Raw genomic sequence first — 26,819 nt, 5'->3', positions numbered from 1 at the left:
TCTGCTATCTCGTCTTCTACCAAAGTAACATTCGAACCGTCGTCGAGAAATGCGTAGGCAGAAACGGACCTTCCGTTGCCGTGAAGTGTAACAGGTAAAATCTTGTACAAAGTAGAACCCCTTTTGTCACGATGGATGGAAACCGTTGCCGGTTCAAATTGACTCACGTGTAGGAGTTTGTGATGCGCTTCTGAGCAACCTTCAAGGCCACAGGGTTGTTTAGTGCGACAGGGCCATTTGCCATGGGGCGCCAGACACCGACGACACATCCCCTTTTCTTCTACCAGCTTCAATCGTTCCATCACTGTAAGACTACGAAACTTTTGGCAATCCCGGATCTTGTGTGCCCTGCTACTACATCCGAGACACGGCTTGGCAACCGTATTGTTGGTATTAGACTTGGTGGAAACTTTCTCGCATACTCGATCAGCTTCTTGGTGCACGTTCACAAAGGTGCCTTTGTCCTTGCGCTTGTCCTTTTTGATACTCCCATCAACAGATTGCTTTGAGGGGACCGACACATTACACGCCGCGGCTCTAATAGCGGAAACGAAGTTGCAGAATTCTTTGAGTGTTGCTTGCTGGGTCAATTGAATATGCATTCCCCACTGCAGGAGAAGGTCCGATGGCAATTTCGCAGCAAGTTCGGTAACAAGCGACGGGTTGTTGAGGTGTGATTCCAGGTTAGCCGCTTCGATGTAAGTAATGAGGTTTCTTACCTCACGTCCAAACGTCACTAGGGAATCGAACTTATTGATGCTGGGAGGACTTGTATTCCGGATTCTGCTTATAAGGCTGTTAATCAGCTGATCCGGTCTTCCACATTCCGCACGAAGAGTGGCCATTATTTCGGGAACCGCAGATGGTACTGTAAGAATGCTAAGTACCTTTTCACGAGCATTTCCTATGAGACTTCTCTGCAACCTCGCAAGGTTCTCATCGGGCTGGATCCCGCACATTGCTGTCGTCGATTTATTTATTTATTAAGTCAAACTATGTAGACTACAATACTTAAAACTACTTAAAACTAATGTAAGCTATTTTGTTGTTCTATGAAGTTGTTTTTGAATGCCTTTTTTAATTGTGTTTTTTTCATCGCTACGTCTATAATTTCACTTTGTGAATTGTATTTGTACATCATTTGATTAATAGGTTGATGTTTTGCATAGTCTTTGTCGTAAAGTTTAATGTAGAACAAATGTTTATTTCTTAATGGACGGGAGGGTGCGTAAAAATTAAGTTTTGAAAGTAATTCAGGACTGTCTATTCTTTGTGTAACAACATCATTTACAAATGCAATTTGGGAAAATTCTCTGCGTTTACTGAGAGGTTCTATATCAATAAGCTTACAACGAGATTCATACGATGGCAGAGGAAAAGTGGTCCAATTTATTTTACGTAGCGCATATAACAAAAATTGTTTTTGAACTGATTCGAGACGTTGCTCGTGAATATTTGAATAAGGATTCCATATGATGCTACAATACTCCAGTATCGAACGAACATAGGATATATAAAGTGATTTTATGGTGTATGGGTCTTGAAAGTGTTTGCTGAAACGTTTTACAAATCCTAGCATGCAATTTGCTTTATTGATGATATTGTTCTGATGTTCTACAAACGTGAGTTTTGAATCCAGTATGACGCCGAGATACCTTACAATTTTGCATTTTTGTACTGGTTGATTGCCTAATTTTGTTTTAATGATGGGGTAACTTTGCTTTCTGCTAAATGATATAGAGTTGCATTTTTTAACATTCAATTGAAGTAAACTTTTGTTGCACCATTCAAAGAAAACATTGATTTCGTTTTGAAATGTTTCAACATCTTCGGTTGTTTTTATTTTCAGAAATAGTTTAATATCGTCGGCGTATATTAGGTATTCAATCCGTTGTAGAATAAAGGAAATGTCGTTAACGAACAGTATGAAAAGGAGAGGTCCTAAATGAGACCCCTGAGGCACACCAGAGGTCACAGCTACAGATTTGGATAATTCGTTTTGGAAACGAACGATTTGTGTTCGATCAGTTAAATATGATTGTAACCAGGAGAGAAGATTTGGATGAAAGCCAATTTTTTTTAATTTGAAGATTAAAAGGGGTATGTCAATGCGATCAAAGGCTTTGCTAAAGTCGGTATAAATAGCCTCAACATGAAAGCCTTTGCTCATAGAATCGATAACGTATGTAACGAATTCGAGAAGATTTGATGCTGTAGAGCGTCCTTTGAAGAAACCATGTTGTTTACTCGTTATAATATTTTTTACTTGTTGATAAATTTTTTCATTTATTATTGATTCAAAAAGTTTTGGGATGCAAGACAAAATAGCTATTCCTCTATAATTTCGTACATCTGATTTTTTTCCGGACTTGAAAATCGGAATTAAAAAAGATTTTTTCCAAAATATGGGTACTTTTCTATAATTTAATGACATATTAAAAAGAATCAGAAGAGGCTGTGTCAATTCGGCCGCCAAGTTTTTAAGGAAACATGGGGGAAGTCCATCAGGCCCTGCTCCTTTGGAAGCATCAAGTTTTCTAAGTCCTTCGGAAACATTATTGTAATCAATTTCATTGACCTGAATGTCACACGCTAAATCTGGAATGACTGAAAAGTATTCCCTATCTCGGTCAGTCTCAGTGAAAGAAGTGTACACTTCTTGAAAAAATGTTGCAAATAAGTTAGAAATTTCCAGTGGATTATTTCCAATGCTTCCGTCAAGTGTCAATTGAGTAGGAAAGTTTGAATTTTTCATCTGCTTTTTAGTATAGCCAAAGAACGCTTTTGGGTTTTGTTTAATTTCTTTTTCAATTTTCTGATTGTATTTTTCAAAAGAACTTTTTATACATGAATTAAGCTGGTTGCATAAATTTATATAATTTTGATGATTTGTAACACTTCTATCACTTCTGTAGACTTTATGAGCTTTTTGCTTCCTATTTTGTAAGTTTTTCAAATCCTTGTTATACCAGACAGGGTGTTTAGAGCTGTAGGACCGTCTTTTAAATTTTGAAGGAACATAACTGTTTATTAGATTAATCATTATGTTATAAAAGGTTTCTACTGTTGTATCAACATTTCCTTCATTCTTCAATACACTTGACCACTCTATATTAATTAGTTCTAGTTTCAATAGTTCGAAGTTTGAATTCTGATAGTCTGGCATTTCCTCGTATTCCCAGTCGCGAGGTTTGGCACAGTTATGGATAAAGAGCGAGTATTCTATCGCTTTGTGAAATGCTTCGTTTTTCCATAGTGGATCTGCCGATTCGTTTACGCAAAAGTCTTCTGTACAGTTAGTAAAAAGTAGATCAAGATAATTATTGTTACTATTTTTAACATGATTTACTTGGTTTAAGCCTAAAATAGAAGCTTTGCCGAAGATTAATTGTAACGTTTCGTTTTCGCCTACGACTGGAAGTAGAATTGCTTCATTGTCATCATCCAAAATAAAGTCAGCGTTGCGTTGATTGAAATCGCCATAAATATGTAATTTTGCTTCCGGTTGTTCAGCTAATGTATTTTCAAGAATTTGGAAGAATAATTCAAAATAATGTGAAGTGGCATATTCAGGTGGAAAGTACACGGAAGCAAAAATGTGCATTTCTTTTGCCAATAATGTTTTTACAAAGATAGAATCAAATTCAGTATATGTTTGCGTTTTAATTTCTTCTGAGGGAAAAATAGAATCCAAAGCTACAAGAACGCCGCCACCTGACTTTTTTTTGGACAATGCTAAATTTCTATCGCTGCGGAACACATTAAACCTCGAACCGAAAACTTCTTCACTGTTAACGCTAGCGTCCCAGCTAGTTTCAGTAAAGAGAACAATTTGAAAAGAGGAGCCTAAAAGTTTCAAGCTTATTTCCTTCATTTTTACCGCGCTTCTCATACGGTTCACATTTTGGCAATAAGCTAGAATTTCGATCGAAGATCTAGTACCTACATTGGCACGCGTCGTTGGGGCAGAAAATTATATTGCCCATACATTACCGGGTAATCAAACGCCGTGGGAGCCGTTGGAGCGCGATGGCAGCATGGGGCAGCAAACGGTGTGACGTACGGGTTGGGAAACGGATAGGCAAACGTCGCTTGTGGGGAGACAGGTGGCACTGAAGGCGTCATGTTTCCGTTATGATTCGTTGGCAAATTTGATGGGACGGCAGGTACAGTAATTGTCGGACGTCTTTTACGGCGCGGTGATACTTCAGGCGAAGAATTCGTTGGCAAATTTGGTGGGACGGTGGGTGCAGTAATTATCGGACGTCTATTACGGCGCGGTGACGGTACGGGGCTTGGTGTTCCTCGAACGTTGTCCTTTGGAGGGTTTAAAGTTTCACCCCTTATAAATTGGATACCTCGTTTGCTTCTGCGATTACTGGGGCTGGCTGGCGGACGCGAAAAAAGGTTTTTGGCCGCCGCAAGAAGCTCTCGATCAGGCGGTAGTGGATAATTCATGTTGTGGGTAGAACGGCTATTGATGTGGGGGTTCATATTATTGTTGTTAATATTACGCGCCTTGCGTTGCCGTCTTTTTTTTTGCTCTATCGGCTTTTAGTTGCTGCTTCTTGCGGCGCAACTGTCGATTGTCGTACTCCGTCCAATCGGCTTTCCATACTTTTCTGGTACCCAGAAGGCGCCAACCTGAGACAATTTTTTGACTTATTTGTTGATTCAATTCCTCGGCCAAACACGTTCTTGGTTCAAGCAAAGGGGTGACTGGTTTTGCTGCAACAGCGTCGTGAATCGATCGTAGTTCATCAATCAGGTCCACGTTACTCGATGGGTTTTGGACGGTTGCCCTTAGTGCATTAAGTTCCAAGGCAATGGACTGGAGCGAAGGAGTAAGCTCCTGTTCTAAATTGGAGAAGCAATTTTTGTGCTGCTCCTCCACCATGGACATAAGGCAATTTTGATGATCTGAGATCATTTCTTCCAGCATTTCGAAGGTTTGCGCCATCTTCTTTTTATGTGCGTCAAAAGTTGACACGTATTGCTCTTTCATAGACGATGAGAGCGTGTCAAATAAATTATCTGCTGACGGAGATGGTCGCATGGCCGCTTTTATCAATGAGGAGAGTTCATTTTTTTGGATACTCATTTGATTCGAGAGTGTATCGATACCCTCAATCAAAGTTTCAATATATGACAATTTTGAAACCTTAGAGCTCAACTTTTCATGTGCCGTATTTTGCAATTTGAGCTGCTCCAATATTTGTGTTTGCTGGGTCATCATTTTTGTATGGTCAATCTGCTCGTTCATTGAAAGTTGGCAGTCATGGCACACCGGGAGCATGAACCGCCTAATCGATTCTTCGCAATTCCGCTGCACTCCAATACAGGCAGCATGGTACCTGCGGTGGCATGGTCCAGTACACGTCCAAAGGTGGACGCTATCAACGATATTACATGTGGCGATATGGCACGGCATGTTTCTATAACACTTTTTTTTATAAACTTTCGAAAAAAAAAAAAATTATACTGACGAAGGCACTTCGAGCAAACGCATGTTCGAACATCGGCCATTCAAGCGGGTCGCCGGCGAATTTCGGTAGGTCTTTCGAAACTACTTGCCGCGCCGCGAACTGCTGGGCACTAAGAACTGGTCCATAATTTGGAAACTGTTGATGGGTGCCGTACTCCGGGGGGTATTGTGGGATGTTCTGTGTCGGTTGTCCGTTTGAAGGTACTTGCTGGTTGACTTGTGGTAGCCCGTTCACAAACTGTTGTGAAATTGGTGGTGGATGGCTCCGTGAGGAAGCGTAGAAGAAATCGTTCCTGGGTAAGCCTTGGATTTCTGGTTGGCATTTGGAAGCCGCAGGAGGACCAGTAGGAAGATCACGGTGTCCGAAGTTTACTTGGTGCATTTGCATGGCACGACTAGTCGATGGTTGATTAATATACGAGGGTGCAGGATCACGACGAAAATGATCAGGTTTAGGAGGGCCGTTTTCCACGTTCACTTGCTCCTTTGGGCCCGTTGGTACTGACGGGGGAAGCATGAAGTTATTTGCGGCTGCTCTACCTGGTTCTTGATGGTCGTGATTGGGCCTATGCTGATTTGGCGGTGCCAAAGGCGTTGACCTGGTAAGTGGTATAATAGTTGTCGCAGAAACTTCCTTTTCCGTATTTCGAGCATCGTTGACCCAAGCTTCGACCCGCATATTTGCCAGAATAGCGGATCTTTTCTCGCTACCAGGATTCCTCCCCTCTTGCATGATCGCCATTTCTAGGTTATGTTTTTGGACCAGAAACTGACGATCTCTTTCTGCTTGTTCCTTCCGGTAACGATCTTCCAGTTCTTTCTGCTCTTCAAGATGTTGGAGCCGTAACTGGGACACAGAAGCGGTGGATCGAACCGATATAACTGATCTTGCAGATCTCTTCGAGCTCATGTGCTCCGGATCAAGAATCTGTGTCTTGCAGCAATCCGTACATTTCCATGATTTGTCTGCAACGTCAGCGTCGACTCCAGCACAGCCGAAATGCCACCAGCGACTACACTGGTCGCATGCTACCATGGTTTCAGCCCCATCTGCCTTGGAGCAATCGCAGCAGTTGTGCACGTTTGTGGTTCCACCCACAGCGCTTTCGAGGTTAGGAATGACACGATCAGTTTTGCTCATTTCGCCGATAATTTTTGAGAATGTTGGGGTTTTTTGCAGTTCGTCCTCGACTGAACTCAACTGAAATTTATTTGTAACAGGTATAAGTATTTTGAGGTAGAAAAAGTAATGTTAAATCGACTTACAAATTAGTCCCTTTTCTTGATCGACCAGCTAATCTGAGCGAAACTGTGTCTGGTCCGTTTGACAATACGGCTAGCTGGAGGAATTTTATCATTAGGATATTTTCAATATAATGATCGAGAGGTAGACTTACTGGGAATATCCGGCTAATCTGATAAACTTATAAAAAAACCACTTTAACTAAGCCGAAACACCTCGCATAAAACGCTATCAAATATAAAATATTTATCAAATAATGATGCTTCAAAAGATTCGTTTTTTAGTTCAAACTTACAAGGAGTTCACTAAGAACATAACTATAAATATCCAGAATTTATAAGATCGAACAGAATACCACGTTGCTAAATTTGCTACGGCACTTTTTCCGGCCAATGTGCTTTTCACTTCTACACTTCTACGTTTAACTATAATCTTCTCTTTACTAGTGACAATTCGCGGCATGTCAACGCGACAGATGATGATGAGCGCTTCTCACTTGTGACTTGCTGATCGGTCACAACAGAAGTGAAACTTTCTATCGATGGGATCAGAAGCTACGCGAGGAACAATATTTCAGACATGATCCTAAAAATGCAATTTCTATGGAATTATGAACGATTCATGAAAACAATATTTTTTCCATCTACTGATTTGTTAAAAAAGATGCCATCTTTGCGCTCCACCATACAAAGAGTGTGTGAACACCATACTCGACCAATAATGTTGAGCAATCGCTTGCACAACTGACCTTTCCAATCTAGCTCAATGAGGTCAGCTAGGTGTGCGGCTGCCGTCTAGACTGAAACCTTGAAAATGGGTAGCTCTGAGACTCCACAATACCATAACTTTTCAACAGAAAAAAGGTCATTCACCTGAGTAAACATGCTGTTTGTGATCTGTAGAAGATAGCGTCTTAAACAACATGTTGTAAAACTCAAATTATCAGATTTTGATTGCTACTTTTTGTTACCATAGTGAACTCCTTTTTGTGAATCTTCTTTGTATTGAAACAACAATGTCTCTCACTCGTATATTTTCCATAAACATTTCGTATAAAAATACAATCAACAGCCTTTAGGCTAGACATTTCCGTTTCATCTTTAATTGCCTTGCGAAAAAGGCCACCAGGCTTAGAGTAAAATATTTCATTCTATCGTCCGTCGGATTTATTCATTGTTGAAACCGTTGTCTATATCGAGGCGCCCAGAGCAGGAAAAAAAATACACAAAAAATCCTGAAACTTATATCGTTATGGAATTTACATATGATTTCCATTAAAATGATTCGGCCCACTTTACAAGAGACCAACCGTGTGCAAACACGCTTCCGAAATACATGCACCACACCAACCTGCACAAATACATGTGAAGGTACCTATCTCTACAACATTTTTAAACGAAAAAGAAGCAACGGCGGAACAAACAAATATCGGACAACTGACTACCTACCACTTTTGCTACTGTACAACATCACATCCTATCGCTTTTTGCTGCATTCACTGCCTGGCCACTTCAATGGGGAGCCATTATTGCCTATTTGTTGGTTGGACTGCATAAATTTGAATATTATCGAAAATGGCGCGTGACATTGCGCCGGTAAAAATTATGTTTTATACAACAGCATCATTGTTGATGAGTGCCGGTCTATGTATGTGGATGTAGACGAACGATCAAATGGATCGTACCATTTTTTTTGTTGATGTTGTTGCTTTCAACTCTTCTTCCATTAATATTTTGCGGTAATGCTTGAATGGGCTGCTCAACATCAGAGCAAATATTTTTCGCTATATATTTGATGATTATGTTCCGGTGAATTTTTCAAAGAGCTGCCTTTTGCAGCATACTGAATCGGTATTTGTGTAGGATAAAATGATAATGACATTGAACGACAGAGCAGAACATAATTTTAAAGGTGTATTTTATTATGATATGCGGTTCAAATGCAAAAAAAAACTGATCGATGACAAGATATAGAAGATAGAAAATAGAAGATAGAAAATATAAGATAGAATATAGAAGATAGAAGATAGAAGATAGAAGATAGAAGATAGAAGATAGAAGATAGAAGATAGAAGATAGAAGATAGAAGATAGAAGATAGAAGATAGAAGATAGAAGATAGAAGATAGAAGATAGAAGATAGAAGATAGAAGATAGAAGATAGAAGATAGAAGATAGAAGATAGAAGATAGAAGATAGAAGATAGAAGATAGAAGATAGAAGATAGAAGATAGAAGATAGAAGATAGAAGATAGAAGATAGAAGATAGAAGATAGAAGATAGAAGATAGAAGATAGAAGATAGAAGATAGAAGATAGAAGATAGAAGATAGAAGATAGAAGATAGAAGATAGAAGATAGAAGATAGAAGATAGAAGATAGAAGATAGAAGATAGAAGATAGAAGATAGAAGATAGAAGATAGAAGATAGAAGATAGAAGATAGAAGATAGAAGATAGAAGATAGAAGATAGAAGATAGAAGATAGAAGATAGAAGATAGAAGATAGAAGATAGAAGATAGAAGATAGAAGATAGAAGATAGAAGATAGAAGATAGAAGATAGAAGATAGAAGATAGAAGATAGAAGATAGAAGATAGAAGATAGAAGATAGAAGATAGAAGATAGAAGATAGAAGATAGAAGATAGAAGATAGAAGATAGAAGATAGAAGATAGAAGATAGAAGATAGAAGATAGAAGATAGAAGATAGAAGATAGAAGATAGAAGATAGAAGATAGAAGATAGAAGATAGAAGATAGAAGATAGAAGATAGAAGATAGAAGATAGAAGATAGAAGATAGAAGATAGAAGATAGAAGATAGAAGATAGAAGATAGAAGATAGAAGATAGAAGATAGAAGATAGAAGATAGAAGATAGAAGATAGAAGATAGAAGATAGAAGATAGAAGATAGAAGATAGAAGATAGAAGATAGAAGATAGAAGATAGAAGATAGAAGATAGAAGATAGAAGATAGAAGATAGAAGATAGAAGATAGAAGATAGAAGATAGAAGATAGAAGATAGAAGATAGAAGATAGAAGATAGAAGATAGAAGATAGAAGATAGAAGATAGAAGATAGAAGATAGAAGATAGAAGATAGAAGATAGAAGATAGAAGATAGAAGATAGAAGATAGAAGATAGAAGATAGAAGATAGAAGATAGAAGATAGAAGATAGAAGATAGAAGATAGAAGATAGAAGATAGAAGATAGAAGATAGAAGATAGAAGATAGAAGATAGAAGATAGAAGATAGAAGATAGAAGATAGAAGATAGAAGATAGAAGATAGAAGATAGAAGATAGAAGATAGAAGATAGAAGATAGAAGATAGAAGATAGAAGATAGAAGATAGAAGATAGAAGATAGAAGATAGAAGATAGAAGATAGAAGATAGAAGATATAAGATAGAAGATAGAAGATAGAAGATAGAAGATAGAAGATAGAAGATAGAAGATAGAAGATAGAAGATAGAAGATAGAAGATAGAAGATAGAAGATAGAAGATAGAAGATAGAAGATAGAAGATAGAAGATAGAAGATAGAAGATAGAAGATAGAAGATAGAAGATAGAAGATAGAAGATAGAAGATAGAAGATAGAAGATAGAAGATAGAAGATAGAAGATAGAAGATAGAAGATAGAAGATAGAAGATAGAAGATAGAAGATAGAAGATAGAAGATAGAAGATAGAAGATAGAAGATAGAAGATAGAAGATAGAAGATAGAAGATAGAAGATAGAAGATAGAAGATAGAAGATAGAAGATAGAAGATAGAAGATAGAAGATAGAAGATAGAAGATAGAAGATAGAAGATAGAAGATAGAAGATAGAAGATAGAAGATAGAAGATAGAAGATAGAAGATAGAAGATAGAAGATAGAAGATAGAAGATAGAAGATAGAAGATAGAAGATAGAAGATAGAAGGTAGAAGATAGAAGATAGAAGATAGAAGATAGAAGATAGAAGATAGAAGATAGAAGATAGAAGATAGAAGATAGAAGATAGAAGATAGAAGATAGAAGATAGAAGATAGAAGATAGAAGATAGAAGATAGAAGATAGAAGATAGAAGATAGAAGATAGAAGATAGAAGATAGAAGATAGAAGATAGAAGATAGAAGATAGAAGATAGAAGATAGAAGATAGAAGATAGAAGATAGAAGATAGAAGATAGAAGATAGAAGATAGAAGATAGAAGATAGAAGATAGAAGATAGAAGATAGAAGATAGAAGATAGAAGATAGAAGATAGAAGATAGAAGATAGCAGATAGATTTTATAAGCTAAACAAGATAGAAGTTACAAGAAAAACTGGCTGATCGAGGAAGGGAAATCGAAGATATTAAATAAAAGAACCCAGAAAAGAGAACACAAGAAGAAATTTGAATTGAATTCAAATCGTTTCGTAAGTATTCGGTAGCGATGTAATCGAAAAAATAATTCTCAACATACCACGAAGAAATTCTTTTAAACTCCGCTGTCTGATGCTGTATATGAAAATCCACAGGTCCACACAGAGTAATCTAGTGCAAAACGTCTCACTTCATTTTTTTTTTCTCAAAACAAACGAGTACACATACATCATACAACAAACTTCTGAAGAAAATTGATGAACTTTTTATTTCGAATTTTAGAAGGTTAAACATTTTACCCCAGGATTCCATATACGAGAAAATTTCCACCCAGGGATGCATGGACTCGATAATGTGGGAAATCGAAATCGTTTTTTCGGATGTACATATCTGCCTCACTGGCGGGTGATAACGAGAGGAAAGTAAGTAGAATCACGTCCGGCATATGGAGTGAAAAATTCAGTAGATACTTTGCTACATTCTGCAAACGGTAGCATAAATATTATCTTGCATTTGGGATAATCGATTAGTGTCCTTGGAGAGCAGCAATGTTGAAATAACGGTGACTAATGTTCTCGGTATAGAAGATTCCCGCGAAGGTATTTCTAGATACTAGCACTGCCTCCATGCGATTTTTTGGAACAGTGTGACAGCAGCAAAACTGATTTAAAGTTTCTACCTTTGATCCAAGTATTATATTTTTAATGTGGCATTACCAATAATGGGAAGGTTGTTTTTTACAGCCTGGCTATTCACTAAGTCAGGGCCGTAAGAAAAACCACCACAGAGAACAGACGTACAAGCTCGAACGAAAAATTTTCAAAAAAGTGTGCATTTCAAATGCGCCGTTCAAAAGTTTCAAATCGATTTCCGAAGTGCCCAATTTTCGAAAAGGCGTAATCGTATATGAGCTTACCAATAATAAAACTAATGCCTCTATATAGACGGGTTCAATTTATTGTTAGATAAATGCGAAAAGAGTTATTGTTGACTGGACAGAATTTCACTTCCTTCATTCTTTACGGTTTTTACCTATTGATTTTATTCGGTGAGTGAAACAATTTTTTTTTATTTACGTAACATTTCAGGTTATTTTTCTTAACCCATCATCAGATGTCCCCCAAAGTTACTCGAAACGTTACGTTAATTTATAAAATAAAAAGAATGTTGGTTCACTCACCGAAAAAAGTTAATAAGTAGAAACCGTATAAAAAGTATTTACTGATGATAAACTTTTATTCATTCCTCAATTTTTGCATAACTGAGGCAGTTGAAATGACTAACAATTTTACAATAAGTTTTGGCACTTCTTGAATAGCTATCGTAAGGGAATGTAGGCAAAGGATAAATCAGCTATATCCAGTCCATTAAGAACATTCTTGACGATAAGTTTTACCCATCAGAACTGATTCTAGACATCTCAAAGGGGATTGCTTTCAAGTATCACTTTTGCTTCTCATTGTTCAAAATTTAGCACTTCTAGTTTGAAGGAAATAGAAATCAACTTTTAAAATATTTTTCCATTGTGCAACCGGACAAGCGTGCTACAAAACTTTAACTGCAATTTTCTTCAAACAAAACTGACCAAAATTTAGTTTTTTTCTCAGTTTCCAAAAACTCGGCAAAGCCAAAAAACAAAAGTTGGTTCAAAACAATCGTTGGAAATTTAACACAAGTTTCGTGGGCTAGCGTGTACGTCTGTCTCTGTGTAACCGCCTCATAATGGGAAGGTTTTTTTGACTAATATTTTTTTATGACATTTGAGCTCAAACAATGGATGAAGAAAAAAAACACAAAAAAAACAAGCATTTTTTCAATTTTTGAAATCCTGAAAGTAACCAAAATTGATTTACTGATGCTCTTCTTCGTTTCATTTTTTTTACTTATTTTGAAGTTTCAGCTTGTGGGCGTTAATACCTTTTTATAATTAAATATTAATTACTGAGATTTGTTGCCTACTTAAATTTACTGTTGAGAAGTTATGGGCTAATTTTAGTTTTACATAGCTGAGACATCTTTTCTTATAATCACAAAAGAAGCTAATATAGTAATTTACATTTGATCATTTTCAAGATTTGAAAAGGTTTTTGTAATTATGACTATAATCAGAAAAAAATTTAGTCATCTACCAATGCTTAGAAAACAGTGTTCATAATTACCCCGTATCTTTAGAAATATGGGGTAAATATGAGCACTGCTTTGTATTTAAGTGAAATTATTTTAAAAAAATCACCCGATATGGAACACCAATAACTGTATTTAAAACACTCAAATACATATTTTATCTCCATTTACATTGACGAGGTAGTCAATTTTTAGATCACAACTATAAACTATTTTCGTTAATCAGAGACATGAATTTCGTTAACAAATGCAATGACAAAATCCATACAGTTATATTGACTAGTTATAAATGGAACTTAACAATAGAATGAAATACTAGGTATCATATTTTAATTATGCTCGGGTTTATCCCGTGTGCATGATTACCCCACTTAACGTTACTTCATATTTGATTATTATTTTTAAACAGTAAATTTAAAAAAAATCGTCCTTGAATTTTAATAGTCGTATGCTACATTTGTATAATGAAGCCTTAATTAATAAAACAGGAGCCAAATTTGCTAGAATCAAATTTGAACCACCAAATTTTTATATCTTTCTTTGACTTTTTAAAATTTGGTTCATCTTCATCGAAAGTTAAAATTCTCAAGAATCTGGTAGAATTAGCTTCTTTTATTAAGACATTGGATAAGTTTTTTATAAGAAAGGTTCGATTTGTGGAAAAAAAATTTCTATGCTAAATTAAAAACACCAAATTTACCAAACTCTTGAGTAAATTCAAACAAACAATTTTTTGAAAATTTTACGGTTTACATCTGATTCTAGCAAACTTCAACCAGATTAAAGTTTGAAATTTGGCTCAACAACAAAAATTTATGGAATTCCCTGTAGATTTTTTATTATAGAGTTATATGTTTTACTACCAGCAATTATTTTTATTGAAAATCATTTCAACATAACCTCAAATTATACTACATGATTGATATTATCAGTTTAACAGTTTAACCCTAATCCGCTTTTGAGTGTCAATATGACACTTTTGGAAGTTTGGCGGCTTGAATCTTTATTCAGACGCATTAAAAAAAAAAATCTTCTGGGACCCTCAATGAATTCATGAAATCTTGAATTTTGCATTATTACTTTTTTATGGAGGCACCCTCAAAGCCCAGAAAAAAATCGCTAATCAGACCAGGGCGAGTACAGCAACGGGTGTGTTAATATACAAAAACACGGAATCGACCATCTTGTGACAGGCAATCGTAATCATATGCATGGTAGGCGATCAACTGGCTGTCAAAAAGCGTGCTCCACCACTGAGAAACTTTTGGTACCCCTTGCCTACTTTTCCTCAAAATGCCTACACCCTAGCTGTAGGCACTCTGAATCAGATCTTGAATCTGTGTTGCCAGGTACCCAGATTTGTCTGTAAAACACAGATTTTTGACCCTTCGTCCAGATATTTGTTAGAAACAGATTTTGCCCAAGGTCTTTAGATACACTAGGTTCTCCGACTTTCACAGTAAGTAGGCGAGGAGTGAGCGGGGCTCTCAATGAGTTTGTTTATTTTTTGCTCAGCTTTTCTGTGGTTTGTTGGTAAACAAACTTCATGAGTTGCGTATAGTTGCATAGCCTACATAGCCAAAATGGCTGATTCGGGAATTCGATATTCGGTAACACCTCCTATATATATATATACTCACCTTGATTTTGCCTAGATTTTTGCTCAGAGTGCTCAGACTTTACAGACTCACAAAATTGGGTGATGAAATCAATATTCATGTATCGGATATGATCCATAAATGCCAGTTGTGTTTGTTATATAGTTCTTAACTCGAAAATAACCCGAATACAAAACCACACCTACACCGCTCAACCTTCCCCACCAGAATTTATAACCCATTCGAGACGGAGGCCTTTTCACGACATGCGAACTCATAGTACTTTACTCTACGATAACTTTTATGTCATTTGATTTTCATCAAAACTATTTCCTTATACATTTGGCCTAACATTTGTGGATTCCATTGGTATAAGAATATTATTATTCCGAGCAATAGTAAACTCACATGGAAAGATTGTTTTGGAAAAGGCACAAAAATTCCATTGCACACACGGTGTGTAATCGGTCTCCAATGGGAGCAATTTCAGGTACGGCAATAAAATAGAGTTGTGTATAATTGGATAGCATCAACTTTCAAATATTTGGCTTGCAAACCTTTTTTTCAATTTTCCTCATTTATGTTTATGTTCGTCTCTATCGCATTCAATAAAATTGACAGAATATTTTTCTTATTTTTCATTTGGCATAAGAAAACTTTACGGACAGAAGAAATGTATTTTTAGTTATAAATGTGTGAAAAAACTCCTAAATATAGAAGGTCAAAGATACCCTCCAATATGTGACCCATGATTCCCCACAGGCTATGATTTGCGAATTGGTTGCGTTTGAGAACAATTCCTTTTCCATGTGAAAGAGCAAGACAAAACTAAGATCATGGGCATGTGAGCATCAATGCAATCGAAAGACGTTTTCGAAAACGTTCACTAAAGAAAGTAGTAAGTTGCTATCGAAATACTGGAATATGAACTTTTCATTTACCGTGGTTGAATTAAAAGGAATCTTTCGATTGCTTTGATTCAGTTAAATCATTCAACCAAGTAGGCTCACAAACACAACAGAGTGCATGTGAGCATATTTTTGTTATGAACTTTAGGTTTCCCACCGATACAATTTGCGGATACTTGTTCAGTTATGAAAGTAATTTTTTTTTTCAGCCAGTTAAATGAAAGAAGCATATGATGCGTACACAAGCTAGCAACATATAGAAAAATTTGCTTACGATTTTTATCTTTAGACCCATCCAAGATATTCAGAGATACGCACGTTTCCCATGGCCCACGATATTCCATCCTAGTTTTTAACGAACTTAGATCGAAAAATCGGGCAAAAATCGGTCGGGTTTTGGTCCGTTCAACCCGTGAATCGGTTCAAAAATAGACTAGAAAATCGACTAAATTCGGACCAATTCAGGGCTCTGGTGACACAAGTTTCCTGACGACGACGCTACGCGATGCCAAAAGCAAACTGTCAGACAATTGGAACGGATTTCCAGACCAAATTTGGTCCGATTCTAGAATCCAGATAGGTTCGTTTTCAAAATCCAAATTTATTATTGCTGCCATCGTAAATTTATAAACTATTTGGATTTATCAAAAAGTTCAAGTTATTCGGTATAAATTTATTTTATTTGACATCTAGATAACACATAAAACACGCGTCACTTCGAAGAATTTGGGTTGATTCACCCATGCTTTCCATCGAACAATCTTCCGACACTAGTTTAAAAAAAAATTATGATATATAATGTCATATAAAAAAAACTATATGATTGCTATGAAAGAAACCGCGGTGGAACGTTGCGATACTAGACGACGCGTCGCATCAATTCTTTTTCATCCCGGCCAAGAAAAACTGACCGAATTCAAACATAATCTGGAACGACTTGAACTGTCAGGTCTTGCCATCGACGCTGCTTTTAGCAAGGAAATGGTTCAGAAAATCGAACGAAAATCGGACGTTTTTTAACTGAAAAGCTTTCTTTTGACCGTAATCGGTCCGTTTGGGAAAAAAGCTCCGATCCGAAAATTCATGAAAATTCGTTGCGTTTTTCAATATTAAGGTTTAAAAAGGGGTGAATATGTTATACTTTCAATCAGGCCCGTGCGATAGAGTAGAAATAACAGGTTTATCGTTTAAAGAATCACGAAAAAGTGTCCATACCAAACGCATGAAAAGTGTTTTGACAACCCCTTAATTTTTCACTAAACGGAACAGAACGTATAAACTTGCTAGGGCTAATATGCTCCCAATACTAACTTCCCCAGCATACATATATTGCCATGTCAGATCATTACTGTCACCCATTGGCATTTACGAGATTAGCTTCCATGATTTATCTTCGTGTCAAAAGTCGAGAGCTTTCTCCTCTGATATGTGGACAGACATGGACGGACATGTACGGTACACACAATAGCCCCAAGTATGTATTCGGAAAGGCACAACTCTATCCATTTTCCTCGAGAAATGTCCCCATGGACGACATCAGCATCAGCTAGCTTGAAGTAGCTAGCACATCATACAGCATTCTGCCCAAATATTTGCCTCCCCAACCGCCACGCTCGCTGCTCCAAATGGCTCCTCACAATCACATTGGTTTTTTTTATATTTCACCCTTGCCTACAACCCCTACAACTTTCTCTCACTTACTTTCTCCTTCTTTTTCTCTTCCCACAGATCCTCCGATCGTTTCGCTGCACCTCGGTTCGACACTCTCGGCGGACGACATCAAGGACGGAGACGATGTGTACTTCGAGTGTCACGTCCAAGCGAACCCTCCGTGGAGGAAATTACACTGGCTACACGACGTAAGTGTTATTTACGAGTGGAGCTCCCGTCACTTTTCTCTAGTGGTTGCTGCTGGATAGAATACTATACTATATCCACTTGATACCAAGGATGGTGATTGGCGAATAAATCGACGAACATAAAATGATTCTCTCACTCTTTGAGGTAACCCATTCCCCGAACGCATTCGAAAAAATTACACACGATGGCACTCAGTGAGTGAACCAATCGGACTTTCCGGCCAACCTCTTTACTTCATTCAGGAGGCGATTGGGTTGCCTGTCTGCCATCCTATGATCCAATCATCAATCGATTGCTTTGGAAGATGATTCTGCACAGAAGAATCGCAGACGAATATCATCAGCGAGCGATTGATGATTGCAATTCTTTCGACCGCATCCGATCATTCGTTCTGCTCGCAAATTTGGTTTTGCTACAGTTTGGTTGCCTGCGTTCGGGCGCTTCTGAAAGTAGCTCGAGCGTCAGCATTAGGTGGATCCTTTTTTATGATGAGTAGTATCATTAATACATTTGATTTGTTGTTTGAATTATGAAATTAATAATTCAGAAACTACTTTTATCAAAAACCGTTTTTAAAGCAAAATATTACCCATTTTCGATTTTAAGACATTTTTATACATCAGCTTAAGAGATGATGGGTATAAATGTAATGAAAAAAGAAAAGTATCCATTTTCATTATCGGTGAAAAGAGATTATAAAACTTGTTCATCTTATTATTAAAATAATATCTCCAATTATTAACTTTAAATACTTCATATCTTTTTTGTGTATTCTTCCGTTTTTCGACTGTTTTTGTTAACATGTATTGAAAAATCCATGAAAAATTATAAAAAAAATGTTTCAATTATTTAAGCAAGTTCAAAGCTCCATCTAGAATGATTTAAGACAAGAAACTATTGATTATTCAAGCCCAAGGTTTCCAAAAAATAACTATGTTTTTGATAAAAAAAGTTCTCGAATTCTGTGATTTGAACCAAAACTTCTGTGATGGTTTTCAGTGGCGCAGTTCAATAGAGTTTCCAATATTTTTGTTTTTTTTTTGTAAATTTTTTGTCTAAACTTTGCGATAGTTTAATCTTAAGTTTATAATGTTTTCATCATACATTTATTATTCATATATTTACCACATTTGCCAATTTTTGTTCATAGTGTTGTTATTTTTTTTTTTCAAAATTTAGCCTTTTGTGATGAAAAAAAACTCATGATTAGTTTCAAATTTGAACAAATTATAATCCAAACTAATCTTCATTTTTATATTAATAAATAACACAGGGAAACAGCATTTTTGGTACCTTTGTTTCAAAAACGGATTTTGGAAAAAATTTGCGTCTTAAAATTCAAAACATTTGTCAAATTTAGTCTCTCACCTCTAGTTTTAGTGAAATGGCGTGTGTAAATTTCAAAATTGGTCAGTTTTGGGTAAAATTGATTTTTGATAATTGATAAACAAACAAGCGTACATGGAAACACATGGAAAGATTTTTTTTTTGAGTCAATTAATTATATCTCATTGGATGTTCTTGTTTCAGAGATACAACACTTAAAATAAAAATTGAATTATGCAAAAGACCCAAAATATTTGATTACAACTATTCCTCACATCACTCAAGGAAGTCATTAAATATTTGACAATGAATATTTGAGCTCATTCAACAACTTTCAATACCCGTTTTTGCAAATTTGGACAAAATTTTCAAAAAGAAAACTTCAATAACTTTTCTCTCAAATGTCAAAATTTCCAGCGGTCTTTGGGAAAGTTGATTATTGACTTAAAACCTTAATTTAAAAAAAAAATCTCTATTACTGCCAAAAAAAATCCCAAATTTGATTAATGTATTTTAACATGCTTTCAAATTTTATCTCGAAACAAATATACTCAAAAGATGGACAATGTTGCTGCATACATTTAGGGGCAAAAATATAAACAATTCTCAATATTTTTTTACCTTAAAAACAAACGAAATTTTATCTTCATGTAATTCCCTAAATCCTCGCTCTGTTCCCATGTTCATTTTTTTCTTCAAACTTAACCATTTGATATGATTTTATCCATTTGTTCTTCTCAGGGTTTTTCATGGAAAATGACCGTTTTTTTTAATATTCAAAAACTATCATTAAATGACCATAAAAATAACACTTATACTAAACTTACAACAAGAAAAAAGTTGAACTTTTGCATTAACCAACCCATCTGCTCCTAAATGCTAAAATTTGATCAGAAGAGATGATTGTTTGTGAGCCTTCAAAAAATGAGATATTTTGAGATTTTGAAATTATAGTTTAAGTAATATAAAAAATCTTCTAATAAAAACCAAATTTAGCTTATTTGTAGCTCAATTCATAGGCTTTCAAACGCAGTATACAGTTAGCAGATATTTTATCTTTTGACTAAGTTAATGATGATTATCTGCAAAAATTTCATGTTAATCAAAGTTACCCCGCTGATCAAAGTTCCCCCAGTTTACGGTACATCAACCTTTTAAACTTATTTTTCATATCCCTTGGCAATAAAATCAGTTTTTTTCTTTGAAAATAAGAAAGATCATAAAAAAAATATGAACATGTTGCGAAGAATTCAAATGTCTACCGTGTACCGTTTGGCCGCAATGATTTTTTTTGTTAAATACTGTGTGCGGCGATTGAAAGATATCTGAACGAACGGCGGGCCAATCATTTGCCGATTCGATTCCTTCTTTCAGTTGAACCAGTTGAATCGGATCAGCGAACGAATATCTGGAGCCAGGAAAGTCGATGATTGCATCATTGCATGATTCAAACCTGCCCGTATGCAAGCGCCCAACGTTCAAAACCAGCAGCACTCACAAACAGATTCGATCAACGTTATTCTTTTTCCCCCAGCGTTCGGTTCAGACAAAGATTCGCGAGATCCGAAAGAGCGCTTGAGTGAATCGTTGAAGAGTGCATCGCGATTGAGTGAACGAGTGGATTTAGACCATCCTTGCTTGATACTACTCACTGTAGCCTACAACCGAAGCGAAAGCGAAAACTGCATCACGCGCACATTTTCTTTCGTTTTATGCTCCTTCATATTGATGAAACTCTATCATTGGCCGTAAGAATGTTGCGTCGTCCCTGAGGGGCAAGCGAGTTGAAACTATGCAGCCTGTCTTCCGGGGGAACGAGGGTGTTAAATTGCTGCAGCTCAAGCACATGTGTCCGATCGATTTCACCGAACACGAGCTAACAGCAGGGATAAGCTATTTTATCGCTCACGATGCCCAGAAATGTGTATGCTAACTTTGAGTGCAATGTTTCCAAGCAGAATGAAATTGAGCGAATCGATCTTTATAATAAAAAAAAACAATATAATGACAATTTTCCAAAACAATTTCATATCTGAAATTTGATGATATTTTCGATCTTATTGAGTTCGGTGCCAAACTCAGTTTTTTTTTTAATTTGGTTCTACTTATTTCAGTATGGACTGGCAAAGATAACTTAAGTAACCAATCCCAATCACTCGTGATTTATTTAGAACAGCGCTAATGCAATCACGAACAGCCAAATCCATTCTTGGTGGACGCAAGTTACAAGTACGACCAGTGTTGTCGAGCTCGTCGAATAAGACGTTGTTCTAATAAATAGAATATAAAGCAAGTTTATAGGAAAAATTCATATAATTCTCCATGAAGCTTACGCGCCTCTCGTTTATTTAACCCTCATCCGCATTAGAGTGTCATTTTGACATTATTTCAAGTTTGAATGCTTGTAACTTTTTTCAGAAGCTTCAAAAAACAAAAATTTCTTCGGGGACCCTAAATGAATTCAAAAGTTCTTTAATTTTGCATCTTTACTTTATTTATGGACGCACCCTGGAAGCCTGGACAAAAAAAACTCCCTTATCCGACTTAGAGTGTCATTTTGACACTCCAAAAGTAAAATCCATTCAAGTCGTTTGAACTATAATGAACTTCATATAAAACTTATATCAATAGAAACCTTGTAATGTCAGTAAAATATGTTTAGAACATTATATATAGCTAAAGCTTCTAGTTTTCTCGTTTTTCAGCATGAAAGAAAAAAAATCCGAAAAACATGCCTTAGGAAAACTGCTGCAGTTCATATATAACACGTCCTAAAAAATATTTGCTTAATACATATGAAAGCTGAAGTTAATGTCTACATCATGGAACAAAGAAATATTTTTTTGCATTTTTTTTAATGAAATGGTCACAAAATGTTCAAAAAAGTGGTCTGAAAAACCTACTTTTCATTCGATTGCTAGTAAATACTGTTTGAGCGATGGTAAAGTTTTTTTAAAAATATGACTACAAACTTTATTGAAATTCTAACATTTTGCTGTCTTTAGATTTTCGATACAATAAAAATTGAATTTACTGGAATTTTTCAAAGTTGACTACTTTGCGCGATTTTTTCACTAATTGAAATTTCATCTGTATTTGTGGTCCACCGTCAGGATATACCCGAATTTTCAGTGCTTTCTCGCCGTTTGAAGCAATCAAAACTATATCCATTGAAAAGGGAATTTAATCTACATTCTAGTGAGGTGCAACAATTTACGTAAAATCATTCCTGAATTTCTAGAACCACAAGCAGCGCATCCAGCAAAACGTGTTTGTTTGCTCTCAGAGTAGGTACGGTGGGTGGTGATTCGGGCAGAGAGCGAATCCGACAGACGAAATAATGATGCGTGTCGTGCGATTCTTGGTTGGAAATTTTCTATTGACAGGAGTTCACGTTTGCTTGTCACGACACGCATCATTATTTCGTCTGTCGGCTTCGCTCTCTGCCCGAATCACCACCCACCGTACCTACTCGAAGAGCAAACAAACACGTTTTGCTGGATGCGCTGCTTGTAGTTCTAGAAATTCAGGAATTATTTTACGTTTATAATTTTCATATTTTTGAGAAATCTCACAGCGTGATTTGTTGCACCTCACTAGAATGTAGATTAAATTCCCTTTTCAATGGATATAGTTTTGATTGCTTCAAACGGCGAGAAAGCACTGAAAATCCGGGTACAACCTGACGGTGGACCACAAAAACAGATAAAATTTCAATTAGTGAAAAAATCGCGCAAAGTAGTCAACTTTGAAAAATTAAGTAAATTCAATTTTTGTTGCATCGAAAATCTAAAGACAGCAAAATGTAAGAATTTTAATAAAGTTTGTAGTCATATTTTTTAAAAGACTCTACCATCGCTCAAACAGTATTTACTAGCAATCGAATGAAAAGTAGGTTTTTTAGACCACTTTTTTGAACTTTTTGTGACCATTTCATTAAAAAAAATTTAAAAAAATATTTCTTTGTTCCATGATGTAGACATTAACTTCAGCTTTCATATGTTTCAGGCAAATATTTTTTAGGACGTGTAATATATGAACTACAGCAGTCTTCCTGAGGCATGTTTTTTCGGATTTTTTTTTCTTTAATGCTGAATAACGAGAAAACTAAAAGCTTTAGCTATGTATAATGTTCTAAACATATTTTACTGACATTACAAGGTTTTTAATGATATAAGTTTTATATGAAGTTCATAATAATTCAAACGACTTAAATGGATTTTACTTTTGGAGTGTCAAAATGACACTCTAAGTCGGAAAAGGGAGTTTTTTTGTCCAGGCTTTCAGGGTTCGTCCATAAATAAAGTAAAGATGCAAAATTAAAGAACTTTTGGATTCATTTAGGGTCCCCGAAGAAATTTTTGTTTTTTGAAGCTTCTGAAAAAAGTTACAAGCACTCAAACTTGAAATAGTGTCAAAATGACACTCTAATGCGGATGAGGGTTAAGATCGATTTACTAGTCAACCAGCTAATGGCTGCTTCTGTTCTTGTGTCGTTCCATGGTTCCAAAGGGTGTGCTAATCACCCACAATGCGTCCGCAAGAGTCATCCGGTCCAACCAGAGCCTGGTGCTACAGAAGGTAAACCGTAACTCGTCCGGAAATTACTCGTGTAGCGCAATTAACGCCGAGGGCGAAACGGTTAGCAATCATCTGGTGCTGCGAATCAAGTGTAAGTATCGCTGCGGTAAAAGGGATAGAAGGAAAATTTTCTGTGTTTCATCAACTTCCTTCATTTTTGAATTTCCTTTTTTTCCTACGCTTTGAGTTAATAAGAACAGGTTTTAATTAACTAAATTTCACTTGTATTCCATTTCTCGCAGATGCACCCATGTGCGCCACCGACAAAATAATCATCGTCGGGGCATTCCGCAGCGAATCGCTGCACATTCCCTGCGAGGTCCATGCGGATCCGCCCCCGCGGCAGTTCAACTGGAAATTCAACAACTCAGGCGAAACCCTCGAAATCGGCAAAGAACGGTTCGCGAAAAACGGGTCAATGAGCATCCTGAGCTACACGCCGGTTTCGGATCAGGACTACGGTACCCTGACCTGCTGGGGACAGAACGAGGTGGGCCAGCAGCAGTGGCCCTGCTTCTACCAGGTCGTCCTGGCCGGTAAGTTTGCGGCCCCAGGCCGCGTCTTGTCGCGCCGTACAGTGGTCCAAATCTCAAAAATCGCTATTATTTTTAACCGTCATCCGGCCCAGGGTTTTTGACCTATTGGAGCTCTAGGAGTTTCATTTCGATACTCCCAACTAAAATTGTGATATTTTTCTTGTTTCTCTCTCTCTCGTCATAGCTCAAATTTGATTCTTAGACAATATTCGGCTACAATCAGTAATTTTTAATTGAATTTTTTTTTTATTTAATTTTTTTTTAAAGGGCTTAAAACATTTCTATTAAAGCCAAGAAATAACCAGTTCACAAAAATACATTTAAAAGATTCAAAATAACCTATTTCCAAATTCTTTTAAAACTTACTCCATATTCTTCCATCTCCATTCGATGATTTTTTTCCTCAACTCAAACATGCTTCTGTTAGGGTATCTTCTGATCAACTTTAAATTAGTTCTTAGTACATTTTCTAGCCAATTCCATAGTTCTTTCGAAGTGGTGCATTTTTTTATTCTGTGCTCGTTGCTGTCCTACTGTGAGCATTCTGAGCATTTGCTATCTTGTAGGTTCCCGATGTTGTAAGCTCTAATTTTCCTTTATTTGGATGATTCAAAGTCTAAATCTAAGTGAAATTAGAAGCTACATGTTACACATAAAGTTATATTTTATTTATTTGATTTTTGCTATGGCTTCATTTAGAAAAAGTGGTGCATAAACCATAAGTTTCGAATCACACAATTGTCAAAATTGTTGAAGTCTCAGTAGAAATTTTTGACAAGTGAATTGGCAAATTGACGTGATTTGACACTCTTTGGCATCTTTAGGTTCTCAAAATATAAATCACAGAATTTGAAAATTTTTCAAAACTAACTGTTTTTTGAAATTTTTGCCAATCTGCAATTTCTTATATTTTCAACACCTAAATGCAACTTGCATTGGATTTAGAGTATATTAACGCAAGATTTTCGCATTGAAATTACACATAATAAGAAAGGCAATTAATTTCGGTTTTACTTGAGTATCCTTATCGGAGAAAATTATGTTATTTTACTAATTACTAAGATTATTTCAGGATTATGGAAAAAAATAGCGAAATAAAAAGTTGAAAGAAATGAAACGATGTTGAAAATGAGCGGGTAGAGTTTTATTCAAAAGCATTTTCTTCTGGATTTATTCAAAGCATCGCTGCGAAAAAAAAATAATCAAAAAAATCCAATCCAAGTTGAAGGTGTAAGAGATTATCTCTTATCGCGAATTGAAAAAAAAAATTTAAAAAAAATAGTTAGCCATCCTTTGAAAATATGTAAAAAAAAAGTGGGTCGTTTTGTATTTTAAAAATCCAATGATACCAAAATGAGTCAAATAACATCAAATTACCAATTCACATTTCAAAATTATTCACATGTGACTGAAATAATCATTACGGTTGATTGATTTTAAAGTACGGTTTTTAAACCACTTTTTCAAATTTTTTTAGTCATGATCTTAAGACAAGTCCAATCCATTGATGTAATGATGTTGGAAAAAAGTATTGAGAGTTTTGACAACTGTAGCACGCTTGGAAATTTTACTATGCCAAAAAAGATCAAGATCTGCGGCTCAAATATTTTTCAAACACTGTTTCTATTTCAGCAGTTTATGTTATAAGGGAGATAAGGGCATAGTGAGCACCTGGGACATAGTAAGCTTCTCTTTTCTACAAAAGTTCGTATTTTCTTAAATAAATTTTCATGAGGATAATACTCCTATAAAATTAATTTTTCATCAAAAAAGAAATCTCCTTATCTTATTTACAGAAATATTCAAAAACCAACTAAGGCTATGATCATTTAGTATCCGGGAAATTACAAATGTGTGTATTTAAAAAACTATTCATTTGATCGAAAAACTTTCTATGGAGGAAATGAAGGTATTAGTATGACATTTAATGTAAAAATATAAAAAAAAAATTATCAATGATTTCAAGAAATACTCTAACTTTTTCATAAAATCTCTTTTTTATCTTTGCACACTTTTTTCAGTCATATATTGATTTTTTTTTTACCACAGAAGCAAAACCTTTGCAAAATCATGATATTTTACACAAACTCACCTAGAAAAAGCAATTGGGATCTGGTTGGAACCTTTTCATGAGTAGGCATCTCGAAGAATTTGATATCTTAAATCTTATTTTAACATAAATTTTTTTGTCCATCAGAACACATCTGTCATATTGCGTAAAAACCGGATGCACAGATCGCGATCTTTGGACCTGATCATTATTAGTTATTTACTTGTCTACTAGTCAGGCAACACTTTTTGTCTGCCTGAAATGGATGTTTTGCATTATTTAAGGAGTCTGCATTCAGTTATCCCCAATAACCATAGGCTTTTCACCATATTTAAGATCAAGGGTTGCACTCCGATGGTTGGTTTGAACTTCGTGTTAATCCTAGAGTGGCCTCTTATTCTTCTTAACCATTTGGTCCGAAAAAAAAATTTAAAAAAAAAAATCAACAGTTCATGAGTTTTAAAGTCAACAATGAAGAATTTTCTAGGCGCAAAATGCGTAAAAGGAGTAAATTTGTGCAAAATTATTTTTACCATGTCTTTTTGCATCGATAATATCTCAAAACACGTTAACTTAAAAATCTATCAAAAATAGGCAAGATAGTCCTTTTCATAACCAACACAACGCTACTAAAGTTTTGCATGTTCAAGCTCTATTAACGTAGCTATCAACGAAACAAAGTGCCCGGATACTAAATGATCATAGCCTTTGGTTCTCAAGTGAATAAAACATTTGTAATATTTGAGCACCACGAAATAAG

The 26,819-nt window shown here is 35.8% G+C and overlaps 2 protein-coding genes across 2 annotated transcripts in view; one reads left to right on the top strand and one right to left on the bottom strand.

Moving 5' to 3' along the window:
* The window catches only part of LOC129742287 (uncharacterized), an 11,242-nt gene extending 10,283 nt beyond the window's left edge, over positions 1–959 (bottom strand). Inside the window, exon 1 of the mRNA XM_055734169.1 lies at positions 168–959. Within this exon, the coding sequence (XP_055590144.1) occupies positions 168–959 (792 nt within the window). The remainder of the gene's footprint in view (positions 1–167) is intronic.
* A 7,343-nt stretch (positions 960–8,302) lies between these two features.
* LOC129742286 (B-cell receptor CD22-like) overlaps positions 8,303–26,819 on the top strand; it is a 21,101-nt gene continuing 2,584 nt past the window's right edge. The window contains exons 1-4 of the mRNA XM_055734168.1: positions 8,303–8,375; positions 17,435–17,565; positions 23,405–23,564; positions 23,716–24,009. Coding sequence (XP_055590143.1) covers positions 8,303–8,375; positions 17,435–17,565; positions 23,405–23,564; positions 23,716–24,009 — 658 coding nt within the window. The remainder of the gene's footprint in view (positions 8,376–17,434; positions 17,566–23,404; positions 23,565–23,715; positions 24,010–26,819) is intronic.

Source organism: Uranotaenia lowii, chromosome 2 (assembly GCF_029784155.1).
Source record: "Uranotaenia lowii strain MFRU-FL chromosome 2, ASM2978415v1, whole genome shotgun sequence".
Classification (NCBI taxonomy): Eukaryota; Metazoa; Arthropoda; class Insecta; order Diptera; family Culicidae; genus Uranotaenia; species Uranotaenia lowii.
Note: the sequence above shows the minus strand (reverse complement) of the source record. Positions and strands in the feature narration are given on the sequence as shown.